This window comes from Schistocerca serialis, chromosome 12, assembly GCF_023864345.2.
Source record: "Schistocerca serialis cubense isolate TAMUIC-IGC-003099 chromosome 12, iqSchSeri2.2, whole genome shotgun sequence".
Taxonomy (NCBI): Eukaryota; Metazoa; Arthropoda; class Insecta; order Orthoptera; family Acrididae; genus Schistocerca; species Schistocerca serialis.
In genome coordinates this window covers 188049305-188062312 of record NC_064649.1, presented here as the reverse complement: position 1 = coordinate 188062312, position 13008 = coordinate 188049305, and the positions used below count along the sequence as shown (strand labels likewise).

General features: G+C 39.5%; 1 protein-coding gene across 1 annotated transcript in view; it reads left to right on the top strand.

The window, feature by feature from the left end:
* Nucleotides 1-13008, top strand: part of LOC126428093 (uncharacterized) — a 161746-nt gene that overhangs the window by 135288 nt on the left and 13450 nt on the right. Inside the window, exon 7 of the mRNA XM_050089985.1 lies at nucleotides 11756-11980. Coding sequence (XP_049945942.1) covers nucleotides 11756-11766 — 11 coding nt within the window. The 3' untranslated portion in view covers nucleotides 11767-11980. The remainder of the gene's footprint in view (nucleotides 1-11755; nucleotides 11981-13008) is intronic.

Below are 13008 nucleotides of genomic sequence, written 5' to 3'. Positions count from 1 at the left end.
TTTGTGTGGTTTAACATCCATCTCACAAGTATAGCCTCTAATAATTCCAGGTTTCTCCACAAATACCTCAGCAAATTGCTGCAAAACTTCAAGTAATTCAAGTTGTTGTTCCTTCGTAAGATATTCAGATTCTGTGCATTTCTCATATAAATCATTAGGTTTAATTCCCTGAGATACAGCTTCATTAAAAGTTAAATCACATATGTTTGTTGCTGTTGGATACATAAAATGTAACTGTTCAAATTTACCTTGTTTACTGTTTAAGTTTTTACCCTGTGTTAACTCTATTGTCAGTTGTTGTTGGTTTACGGTTAAATGACATTTCCCTTTTCCTAAATCTATGATTGCTTGATATTCATTCAAAAAGTCAATTCCTAATATGCAATGCATAACTAATTTGTCTACTTCCAGAAAACTGTAATTGAGTGGTATATTTGAAAATGTGAAGTTAATTAGCACTTGAAATTTCACATTCTTTGATTTGTTACCGGTGGCACTTATAATGTGACAATTCTGTACTGGCAATGTTTGTATGTTTATTATTTGTTTGAGTTCATTATATAAGGACATTGAAATAACACTTGCTGCTGCTCCTGTATCTAACATCACTTCCACTTCATAACTACCAATCATAACTCGTGTTATAGCCTGAATAATCTTCTTCGTCTTACTGGTACTATTAAAATCTACATCCTGATATAATTCTTTTTCTATTTTCTTACTGTCCTCATATCGGAGAAAACAAATCGTCGGTTCCGTTGCGCTCTGCTCCCTATCGACCGTAACTCGAACGCTTAGCTCGGTCGTCGTTCGTTTTCCGGGAAATTCGGTTGTTGTTGCGGGTTGGGTTCATTGCCCAACTCAATAACATTTACATTTCTGTCACGCGTCACCCAAGTATCAGCTGTTTGGTTGTTGACATTACCTCGCGTCGCATTGGGAGTTTCGTTAGGTAGGAATTGAGGGTTGCTGTATTGCATGTGTCGTGGCGGTGGTCCATTGTGATTTCCCCATACATTATTTCGCCCATGACTGTAACTGGTATTGTCATTACTGTTATTCCTGCAATACATGTTTGGATGTTGTTTCTCTGAAAATATCCTGGATGGTACCTGTTATCCTCTCTTCTTTGATCTCTATGATTTTGGTTCCTTCTTCTGTTGTTGTTGTTTTGAATATAACTGTTATTGTTCTGATTGTAATTACTGTTCGGATAACCATTATAGTAATAATTACTGTTTCCTTGCCAATGCTGCGAGTTGCTTCTCCTAATATTGAATGGATTTGTCCTAGTGTAGTGCGAATTGTTTCTTAGAGTGTTTTGTTGTGGTGTCAGAGGCGGATTCCAATAGCCTCTGTCATTTCTGTTGTGCGTACGCGAATTGCTTGGATGGATCGGATACAATTGATTGAAATTCCTGATCTCATCTCTGCAAACAACATCTATCTCATCAACATAACTAAAAAAATTCTTTATGTTGTCCTCGGACACTCCTATTAATTTATCACGGTAAGGAAATGGTAAGTGGCTTTTAAGTGTTCTAATTATATCTGGTAAATCTGCTGGTTTTGTCCAATATAATGTTTTGTCTAGGTAGCGTTCGAAGTATTGACGTAAAGTCTCTTTCTTCGGGTTGTAAATTTCTGGATTGTATACTTCTCGTTTTAAACTTTGCTGTTCTGTGATCGACCAGAATTCCTCAAGAAATGCTTGTTCAAACTGTTCAAATGTTTAACATCGTCTTTTCATTGCTGCTCCCCACTTAGCTGCTCTTCCACGTAACAAATTTGTAACATATCGAATTTTATTGGCTTCTAACCAATGTCTCAGGAAAATACCATCAAAAGAGCGGATGAAAACAATCGGATGCACTTTGTCTTTCTCATCACATGAAAATGTCTGAAAGTATCCATGTCGTACTAATGTTTCATCAGCTACTCCCGATGGTACTATGGGTCCTGCATTTTGTGTCAACCTGTGCATAGTATGTGGTGATGTCTGATAGTAATTTTGATCTTGTGGTAGCATTGAAAATGGTTCATTGGGATTTGTATCACTCATTGGTAATTCTATTTTCGGCTGTGTGCTGGGTCTAGCATTATTATGATTCTCATTTATGTTTTGGTTGCCTGTTATGGGTTTTGGTATCACTGACGAACTTGGTATTACATTTTCTTTAAGTTTACGTACCTCTTTCTGAATATTATCTGTTTCTCCCTTTACTTGTTCCTTTGTCTTATCTAAAATGATCTGTGTCATTGTCTCACACTTCTCATCTAAATAATCATCACATAATTTGCATTCATGTACAAGTTTCTCTGCTAGAGTTGTGTCATTCTTTAAAGATGCTACATCTGCTCTGTCTTCAAGTTCTTCTAAATTTTCCTGTAAGGATTTCTGCTCCAATGTTACATCATTTAATCTGTCTGAAAGGTCTGTAATCGTCAGGTCTAAGTGTTCTTGGTTTGTTTTTACGGAATTGTGTGACTGTCGTAATTCGTCAACTTGGGTACTGGTTTTCTGTTGTTCAAAAACTACTGTTAACAATTTCTCATTACATCATTGTAAGTCTGTTTTTGTCTCGTCACTGAATTCCACAAATACCTTTTATTGTCTCGTAACCTTGTCTGATAAGTCAGTAAATTTCCTTTCAAGACTACTGCTGGTTTCTGTCAAGTCGGCAATTTGTCTCGATTGTTTTTCAGAATTTTGTTTTATGTCCCGTGTCAGTTCATCGAATTTAGTGTCAAATTTCCCAATGTCACGTTTTAAATTGTCGTCTAAAGCATCAAATCTTTTGTCTAAAGTGTCAGTTTTCTGTTTTGGTCACCAAGTAACTTCAGAATCTGGTTGAGCATGTCAGAGTCCTGTGTCTTAGTTTCGTCATTTTTTCGTGACTGATTGATGTCTGGTTCTGAAGTTGACATTGTGAATGTCATGTTTTGTCGCGTAGTACTCACTCTCCATTCGCCTGTATATCTTTAAATATAGGGGTTGTTGTCTTAATCGAACCGGTAAAATTATGTCTTGAACATCCTCACGATTATGTTCAATTTTCATTTGACTGTCGGACATGTTTTGCAATGTGTCACTTTCACTAAGCTCGTCCGCGGGAACAATTTCTACGCGTCTAGCGTCCATCTTGCGATTTTCGTAATTAATTGCAAATAAAATTTTCCAGTGGCAAAAAAAAAAAAAAAAAAATTTTAAATATGATATGTTGAAATCTGAAATTTCTCTTATGGAAATGGATATTTCTATATGATTTCTAATTAGAAATTAAATTATTAAACTGGTACTGAAATTTCCATCTCACAAATAAATGACTGTGAATATGCTCTTCACTTATCCTTTGCAATAATAGTAGTAAATCAATTTTAACTACAATTTGAAAAAATAATTTCGAAATAAATGGATCGGAATAAAGGGAGTACAGATGGCTGCTTGAAACTGGAAAAAATGTAAATTTCTGTACTCACCAATGTTTTTTTTTTCTTCACTCTTATGATGCAAATGTAGCGTCAAATATACAGTTTTCAATCCAAAATTTTTCTTTCGCGTCCGTGCAAATTATTTTATGGAACGTTACCCTTTTCCTTTTTTTTTTTTTTTTTTTTACCAAATTAATTTCCTCAGCATCAAAATGAAAATTAACACAAATTAATAACAGGGAAACCAATATTGTTGTAAATTTCATGCATGTAACATTACAATTGAAATGAACGGGACTTAGTCCAAATTCATTTTCTGATGCTATTAAGTGGTTAAAATTAGATAAAATGTCCAAAATTTATAATAACTGCACTTGTATCAAATGTGAAGATAGCAAGTCCTGTCACCAAGACGCCAATTGTAGTGTACCCTTCTCCTCGGGGTTCTGCCGTGAAAAATAGAAAATAGAAAATCTGATTGGGTTTGGAATTTTGGTGGTTTCAGTTACGGATAGGGCGGACTTCGTATTATTGATTGAGATCGTGCTGTAATTTGACCGTGCATGGCAGACCGGGTCGGCAACACTACAAAAAGCGACTGTACGGAAATAGCATCAGAAACTAATTGAAATTTACCTTATAATCTTGTTAGACACGCAGTATTAATTACAATGTAGTCTTCATGGCTGTCCTCCTAATTTCTCTTGTAGGACGACCCGTCTTTCACTTTTCTCCGTCTGTTGAAAACTTCTTAAAGTTGCCACTGTCATGATCAGTTTACAAATTTGATGATAACTCCCTCGAATCACTATTGAAACAACCTCGCTTTGTAATGTAATTTTAATTTTAATTTCCACCCAAAAGCACATTCAACACATCGCTGAAAAATACACGTCTTTCGTATCAAGACAAGAGAGAGAGTCCTCAATTAGTTCTTAAAAACAAAAACCTACGCAAAACTATAAAGACGGACAAAATTATTTATAAAAATCGGTCGCCGGCGCAGCTCTCTTCTGCGTGCGCGATCGTAAATTATATCTTTGTATTGGCGGAGGCGCGGAAGTCAAAGTACCATTACACTATGTCTGCAATGATAATGTCCGAGAGGACAGATTTATCGCTTCCTCAGCCTCGCAGGGTCGTAGAGCCACATCACGTCTGCCGAGTCGGTTTACGGGTCATTTGCAGCAGGACGAGTACACGACGTGGATAGTGGGACAATGTAGGGGGCACAAGATCACGTCTGTTAATTTCTTACTTTTCTGATCTGTGACATGACTTTTGAGGTCTTTGGAATGTCACGACACGGCAATTGTCGTCGCGGCTTCCCTTGACGTGGACGCGGTGAGAGATGTGTCGGTAGCAGTGTGTCTGACAAGGACAGTGGTCACAGGAGTGAAACCGCATCGTTTTTCCATAAAAGTCCCCATTCTGAGCACACTTGAAGATACACGCACCAACATGTGGAGGTCGAGAGGAGGAAGAAGCATTGCAAGATAACATTTGTGGTACTCGTTCAAGCCTGACACCTGGCGCAATAGTACGAGGTGGCCTCAAGTACATAACAAGATTACGTCTGTTAATTTCTTACTTTTCTGACCTGTGACATGACTTTCGAGGTCTCTGGAACATCTTCTGACAACATAATGCGCAAACCGAATCACCTCAATCCAGAGGGCGGTCAGCTGTTGCCGTGGCCAGTGAGTTCTCCGCACCTCTAGTCTGTTTCATAAATTTGGCCACAGGCCGCTGAGAGAATATCGTGCCACCACTGTGACTGATGACCTCTGGCACAGAGTATATGTAAGAATAAAATATAAGAATTAATATAAGGACTGATATAAGAACGAAATATAAGAATGTGGGCATTTAAAAGGATTGTAACGCCTGAAAATATTGTACACACATATACTATATAATAAATGCATGACACTTATTGTGAAACACAGTCATAATTTTACAATTAGTATAATGCCCTTGTATACTTAACTTGATAAGAAACATCATGTAGTAATCTTCTATGGACATGGGTAGATAAATGTAAAATAAATAAAAGAAATAAATAAATAAATAAAAGCAGTAATTGGGTTTTGAACGTGGGGCACAAAACTGAGAGGCTGCATCACTAGCCATTGTGACACCATTTCACCTGAGATTACTGTGCTCTAAAAGACACACACGTAAAGTAGCTAAAAAACTTTGACTGTTGTTTTCCCGAGTAAGCTTAGACATGTGTTAGCTTATTTTGACTCCTCTTGCACTGTGCAAAGTTTAAGTTACAGCACTCGGCATTTTCTCCTCATTGAGCCAGCTCGATGTACGGCCAGGTCAGAGTCGAGCCGCTGATGCTACCTGAGGTGACGCCTCCCTACTAAATGTATTCCCTCAAATCACCTAAAATATAATAGTGTATGTTCTTACTATACTGCAGACCCACAATAAGAAAAGTGGTATTTGTTTTCATTCCTGATGTTGCAGTTTTAATGGCCAGATTCCTGATGTTGCAGTTTAAATGGAAAGCAGTGTAATTTCCCAGACAAGTGAAGATACAAAGTGAGAAGCTCGTCTTACTTTCACATTTCTTACAATAATCAAACTATTCGAGCAAATCAGATCTCTGTAAAGTCATTTCTACATCTGCAATCTGCAAGACACCTTATAGTTTGCAGTGGAAGGTACCTCCGCTACCACTGTCACTGCAGAAGAAGTTATCAAAAAGTTTCTGTTCGAGGGCACTGTTGTAGTGTATATGCGACACAGCACATGTCCGACGGTGATATATGAGCTCTGATGTGTAGGGACAGCTTAGTGAGGCATTCGTGTCTTCCTGACACGTGTGCGGAAAAAGTGTGCCGTGGCAATATTAGTACCAAATGTGTCCAAACTGGACCAATGTGCTGCTGTTCTTTTCTCAGCTGCTGAAGGACAAACACCAGTCAGAGAACAGAGAATGTGTTTCGGGCAGCACATCTGTTGAAAACCACAGTTCAGGAATCGTACACCAACTTCCGTGCCTGTGACAGTTTGACACGAGACGCCAGCTGATCTAGGAGGTTGGCTTCACCCATTAGAGATAAATGGGAGACACTCGAGCACCTGCCCTTCAGTCCGAATTTCTCCCTGTTCGATTATCCTGCCGGCGGTACCTTAAAAAAGTCCCCGAAGGGTCGACAATTCCTGCCGGACGAAGGTGTGCGGCAGGCAGTTACGGACTTCTCTGCGTAGCAGGACACGGTGTTCTTCCGAGCAGGTGCCTTCGACTTGGTGTGTAGGTGGGAGGATTGCCTCAGTGCTCACAGCCATTTTGCGCGATTGCAATCCCAGACTGTACGGCCTTCGAATGGGAACTTTTTGATTGCCCTTTATAATTAATGTTTGTCAGAATGTCTATACACAAATAGTACCAAGGAATACATTTCACTGTGAGTACTTCACTTACAAAAAAGGAAAAATCGATAATTTGTCCTTGTACTCCTCCACGTAGTAGGTGAATATGGATTGGGGCTAAGAAATGGAAGAGGAAGCCACCTGGTAGAATTTTTCACAGAGCATAACTTAATCATAGCTAACACTTGGTTCAAGAATCATGAAAGAAGGTTGTATACATGGAAGAACCCTGGAGATACTAAAAGGTTTCAGATAGATTATATAAAGGTAAGACACAATTTAAAACCTGGTTCCTAAATCTCAAAGACATTTCCAGGGGCAGATGTGGACTCTGAGCACAATCTATTGGTTATGAACTGTAGATTAAAACTGAAGAAACTGCAAAAAAGATGGGAATTTAAGGAGATGGGACCTGGATAAACTGAAAGAACCGGAGGTTGTACAGAGTTTCAGGGAGAGCATAAGGGAACAATTGACAGGAATGGGGGAAAGAAATACAGTAGAAGAAGAATGGGTAGCTTTGAGAGATGACATAGAGAAGGCAGCAGGGGATCAAGTAGGTAAAAAGCCGAGGGCTAGTAGAAATCCTTGGATAACAGAAGAAATATTGAATTTAATTGATGACAGGAGAAAATATAAAAATGCAGTAAGTGAAGCAGGCAAAAAGGAATACAAACGTCTCAAAAATGAGATCGACAGGAAGTGCAAAATGGCTAAGCAGGGATGGCTAGAGGACAAATGTAAGGATGTAGAGGCTTGTCTCACGAAGGGTAAGATAGATACTGCCTACAGGAAAATTAAAGATACCTTTGGAGAAAAGAGAACGACTTGTATGAATATCAAGAGCTCAGATGGAAACCCAGTTCTAAGCAAAGAAGGGAAAGCAGGAAGGTGGAAGGAGTATATAGAGGGTCTATACAGGGGCGATGTTCGTGAGGACAATATTATGGAAATGGAAGAGGATGTAGATGAAGATGAAATGGGAGATACGATACTGCACGAAGTGTTTGACAGAGCACTGAAAGACCTGAGTCGAAACAAGGCCCCGGGAGTAGACAACATTCTATTAGTGGATGCATATTCAATAAAGTGAGGAAACGTCAAATTTCACCTGTAAAAGGTACAGGAAATTTAAATAACAGTGCTGCAGACGCTATTCCAAAGGGTGTAGTGCAATTTTCGACAGAGTCACCGAGTTCATCGAGGATGATGATGCTGTGCCAAAGATGAGTTTCCCAGTGGATTTAGAAATACTTGCCTATATGATTGTTTCACGTGCATATGGTAACTGTGGGCACTGTACGGTGACAGTGACCGTATTAGCATTTTAAGTAATTGATAATAATAAAGTGTAAAGTTTGTAAGTACGCTGTTCAGTTCAAGACTTCTGCTCTCCACGGGAAGATGTATGAGGTGAATACAAGATTGAGTTGTGGCATGAGATGCTTAGGTGTAGGCAGAGAAGGCACAAATCTGTTTTGTGGCTTGATGAACTTGCCTGCCGGCCGGTGTGGCCGAGCAGTTCTAGGCGCTTCAGTCGGGAACCGCGCAACTGCTACGGTCGCAGGTTCGAATCCTGCCTCGGGCATGGATGTGTGTGATGTCCTTAGGTTAGTTAGGCTTAAGTAGTTCTAAGTTCTAGGCGACTGATGACCTCAGCTGTTAAGTCCCATAGTGCTCAGAGCCATTTGAACCATTTTTGAACTTGCCTGCACTAGTATCTAGGATCAGTGATTACAACAGAACACTTTTCAGTACTCTTGGAGTTGAGTGCAAGGATATGAAAGCAGCTATTGAGGAAGCTGTAGACATTAACAATGAAGGGGAAAAAGACATTGTGAGTCTCTTGTGACGAAACCTGGATGAAAAGGGGCAATACACTACATCGTGGTGTAACATGTCATTAGTGTAGATACAGGGAAAATCTTAGTCTTCCAAGTAATGAGCAAGTATTGCTCTCAGTGTGACACAAGAAAGAACAATGATGGCAGTGAAGAAGAAAGGTGGCAGCAGGAGCACAAGAAAGTATGCAGCAAGAAACTTGGGGCTAAGTGGTGGAATGGAAGCAGCGGGGACAAAACTAATATTCCAGAGGTCAGTTGAAAAATATGGTGTTAGTTATGTGAAGTTTCTAGGTAATGGACCTTCCAGTGCTTTTAAGACTGTTTGAGAGAGCAATTGTTATGGCTCACAAAAACTAAATTTGAAAACCTGGACTGTGTGTGGCATATTCAAAAGTGAATGGGGGGTAGACTACTCTAATTGAAGAAAGAAATGAAAGGCAAGAAATTAGAAGGAAGTTCACACTTACAAAAAACCCATCGGGGGTAACTTCGTAGTGTGGAAACAATGTGCAAGTCGTGTGGGCAAATTCTTTCATAGACTTTCCACAGATGGTGATCCTCAACATTCCCTTTGTGACATATAGTGATGCAAATATCTTCAGGCAGAAGCCAGTGGAAAGCCATACACTAACAAACATCGTTTGCCACTTGCTGTTTCAGATGCTATAAAACTAACTTTCAGGTATCTAGCCAATCCTGAACTGCTGAAAAAATGTGTACACGGGAAAACACAGAATGTAAATGAGAACTAGAATCACCTTGTTTGGATGCGTTGTCCAAAAACACTATTTGTATCCTCAATTGTTGTGAACATCCCTTCATGTGACGTCTGCCTAGCATTCGATAGTAGAAATGCAGGTAAGGTTAAGCGCATGCAGAGACCGGCCTTCCATCCAGGTGCATTCACACTCGAGACGCACACAAGCATTGATGAAGCATTACTGGAGAAAGCTCAGGCAGCAGAAAGAAAAATGCAAAATTTGAAGTATCAACAATGTAGAAAAAGACAGATTGCGATTCGCCTTAAAGAAGACACGACACGTAAGTTGCAGACAGGCCCACCCAACCGCCCCCCCCCCCCCCCCCCGCTCCCACACACACACACACACACACACACACACACACACACACACACACACAGCGAGATGCTGCAGTCGGCAGTCATGTGTGCATGAGACGTGCCTGCTACTCCAGGAAGACGAGGAAGAAAAAAAAGATTCAGGACATGGGCATCATTAGTCACTAGATGTACACCAATATTGTCAAAAATTTAAATAAAAAGTTTAAATGTCAATTGCCATAAACTGACTTTTCTTAGCTATAATGTACCTTTTTCTCAGGAACTGTAAAAGCTAACATTCTGATATTTGCTGTAGTTCTTAAGATTACTGAATAATCCTGCTCAGCAGTTTTCCATTATATTTTCTCTGAGAAAAGTTCTCCTTTAAAATTTGAGAAATATAGAGCAGTCCCTGGTAACACAAAACTGAAAAATTAATTTCAAAGCAACTACGACCTTAAACAAAAATCGGTTCCACACACTTATGTAGATGTAAACTGTGAAATTCCACTTTTATTGCTCGAGTAGTTTACGAGAAAAGGTTATAGAAATAATGGTTCAAAATGGTTCAAATAGCTCTGAGCACTATGGGACTTAACATCTGAGGTCATCAGTCCCCTAGAACTTAGAACTACTTAAACCTAACTAACCTAAGCACATCACACACATCCATGCCCGAGGCAGGATTCGAACCTGCGACCATAGCAGTCACGCGGTTCCGGACTGAAGCGCCTAGAACCGTATGGCCACTGCGGCCGGCTAAACAATGGTAATTGAAAAATAAAATCCTTATAAGATGTTTGTCATCATGCATTGTCAACCAAAAACTGCACAGAATATCAAGCATTATGTTGTACATAATAGCCTCAAGTTTTAGTATTTTAGCTGTCATATTGTTGGAGATACATATGTGAAAGTACAAGAAGACATTTTGCCCTATGCCTGTCCTTAGAGAGTATCATTTTCTTATTAGTACTCTCCACATTCAGGAAGACCTTCAGGGTTTGATGATGATCATTCAGATGCTTGAATCCACAATGATCCAGGTTGGTGTTCTTGAGAACTGCCAAATGTGATGAACTATGATCATTTCACCATCATATGATATTTGCATGCAGGGGGGAAGGTTCAAAAATTGGCTGCATGGATACCACATGGTCCAAGCCAAAATCACAAAAATCAGTGGGTAGCCATATGTGCGTCTCTGCTTATTTATCGTCCACTGGCTCGTGAACAACACTGACCATTCCTATCCTGTATCGTGACTAGTGGTGAGAAAAGGTTCCTTTATGATAACGTAAGGAAAAGGAATGAGGCTGAGCCCAAATTAAGCAGCAACTCCCTGCGTAAAGACCTGTGCACATCCACAAAAAATAATTTTATGCATCTGGTGGAACGGCAACGGAGGGGTGTACTTCCCCGAGGTGTAACAGTCACTGCTGACGATAACTGTCAAAAACTGACACATCTTGCAGATGTAATCTGAGAACAGTGACCAGGAAGATGGGGTCAAGTGATGCTGCTCCACAATAATGCATGCCTGCATTCTGCTAGACTGACAGGAATTGGATTGGGAAGTCACACCACACCCATCTGATCTTGCACCCTCAGTTTTCACCTTTTCTACTCTCTATCAAACAACCTTAAAGGAAATTCATTTCTGGATGAAAATGTGCTTCAAACATGGCTCAACAAGTTCTTTGCCTCAAAACCAAATGATTTCTACTGCTGCAGAACTGAAATGTTACCCCAGACGTTGTAAATAGTGATGGAGAACATATTATTGACGACTAAAGACTGTTATGTGTGTCTTTTGTGTTTATTAAACTTATGGAAAAATGCTACGAACTTGTGCACTAAACCGATACATTGTATTGGAGTTTAATTGCTTTTACTTTAAGATATTCATAATTTTTTGATTTCCATCAAAGATTCTCTGTTTTGCTGGCAACAACTGGAAGTAAAATCCATTACAATTTTCTCTACCAGCTTGTCCCCAAATAAACGACAGCACAATCGTGGTTTGTTTCAGATTGGACGTGACAGATTGCAGAACACTCGGCGGGGCCCTGTTCTCCTACCTCGTCGGGCTGCCGCGACTTCACACGCTTCGAATGGAAAATATGGCTTTTGTGAGGCTGCAACCGGGTGTGAGCAGCATCCTCGAATTGTCAGGTGTGCGCTGCCTGACATTCGATTATTCCGTTGTCGCTGGAGTGCCGTTTGAAAAGTTTCCAGAAAAGCTCGTCAATCTCAGGTAACAAAAGATCTACACCTGTTAGATTACCCTGCAATTCACACTGTGTGTTTGGCAATGGGTTCCTAAATATAGAGCATACCAAGAAGTGGTACAGAATGGGACAGTGCTTTAATGCCACTGCTTATCAGTATGACATCCTGAAGACACATTCCAGTTGGAAACTGCTGTCTTCCAGCCACATATTTGAGCCATCGTATGCCTGTACAGTTTTTACCCACCGTACTTCCCTCCAATAACAAACTGACAATTTGTTTGTGTCCCAGGTTGGGACCTACTGACAAATCCTTTCTTTTAATCAAGTTGTGCCATAAATATTTTTCTTCCCCAGTTTCTGTCTACTTTCTCCTTGGGTATTCGATTTACCCATCTAATCTACAGCGTTCTTTTGCACCATCTTATTCCAAAAACTTCTATTCTTTTCTTATCTGAACTGTTTATTTTACATGTTTCACATTTATATGAGGCTTTACTCCAGCCAGAAAAGACTTCCTATGCTCTTTTTCAGAAGTGATTTTCTTCATATTTTCACTTGCTGCTTCACGTCTTCTCTACTTTAACCAGCATCATTTATTTTGCTGCTCAAATAGCAAAACTCATTCACTCGTTTAGTATCTCATTTCTGAATCTGATTCTCTCAGTACTGCCTGATTTAATTTGACTACATGCCATTACCCTCATTTTACTTTTGTTGATGTTCATCTTATAATCTCTTTCCAAGACAGTAGCCATCCTGTTAAACTGCTTTTCTGAGTCATATGGTCCCTCTGACAGGATTATAATGTCAGCAGCAAACCTTTTCTCTGTCAGAATTAAAATGTCGCCAACAAACTTCAAACAGAAAACAACACAACTAAGAAATTAACAGGAAAGCTACACCTTAATAACATCATATTCGTATAAATGATTGACAGGTAGATAATAAAATGAAATTAAATTAAAGCATCGTCAGTAGAGCTCATAAAGGGAGCAGCACAGTACTGATCAATGAAGAGCAATATATAGAAAAAAAATCAAAGATTTCATCT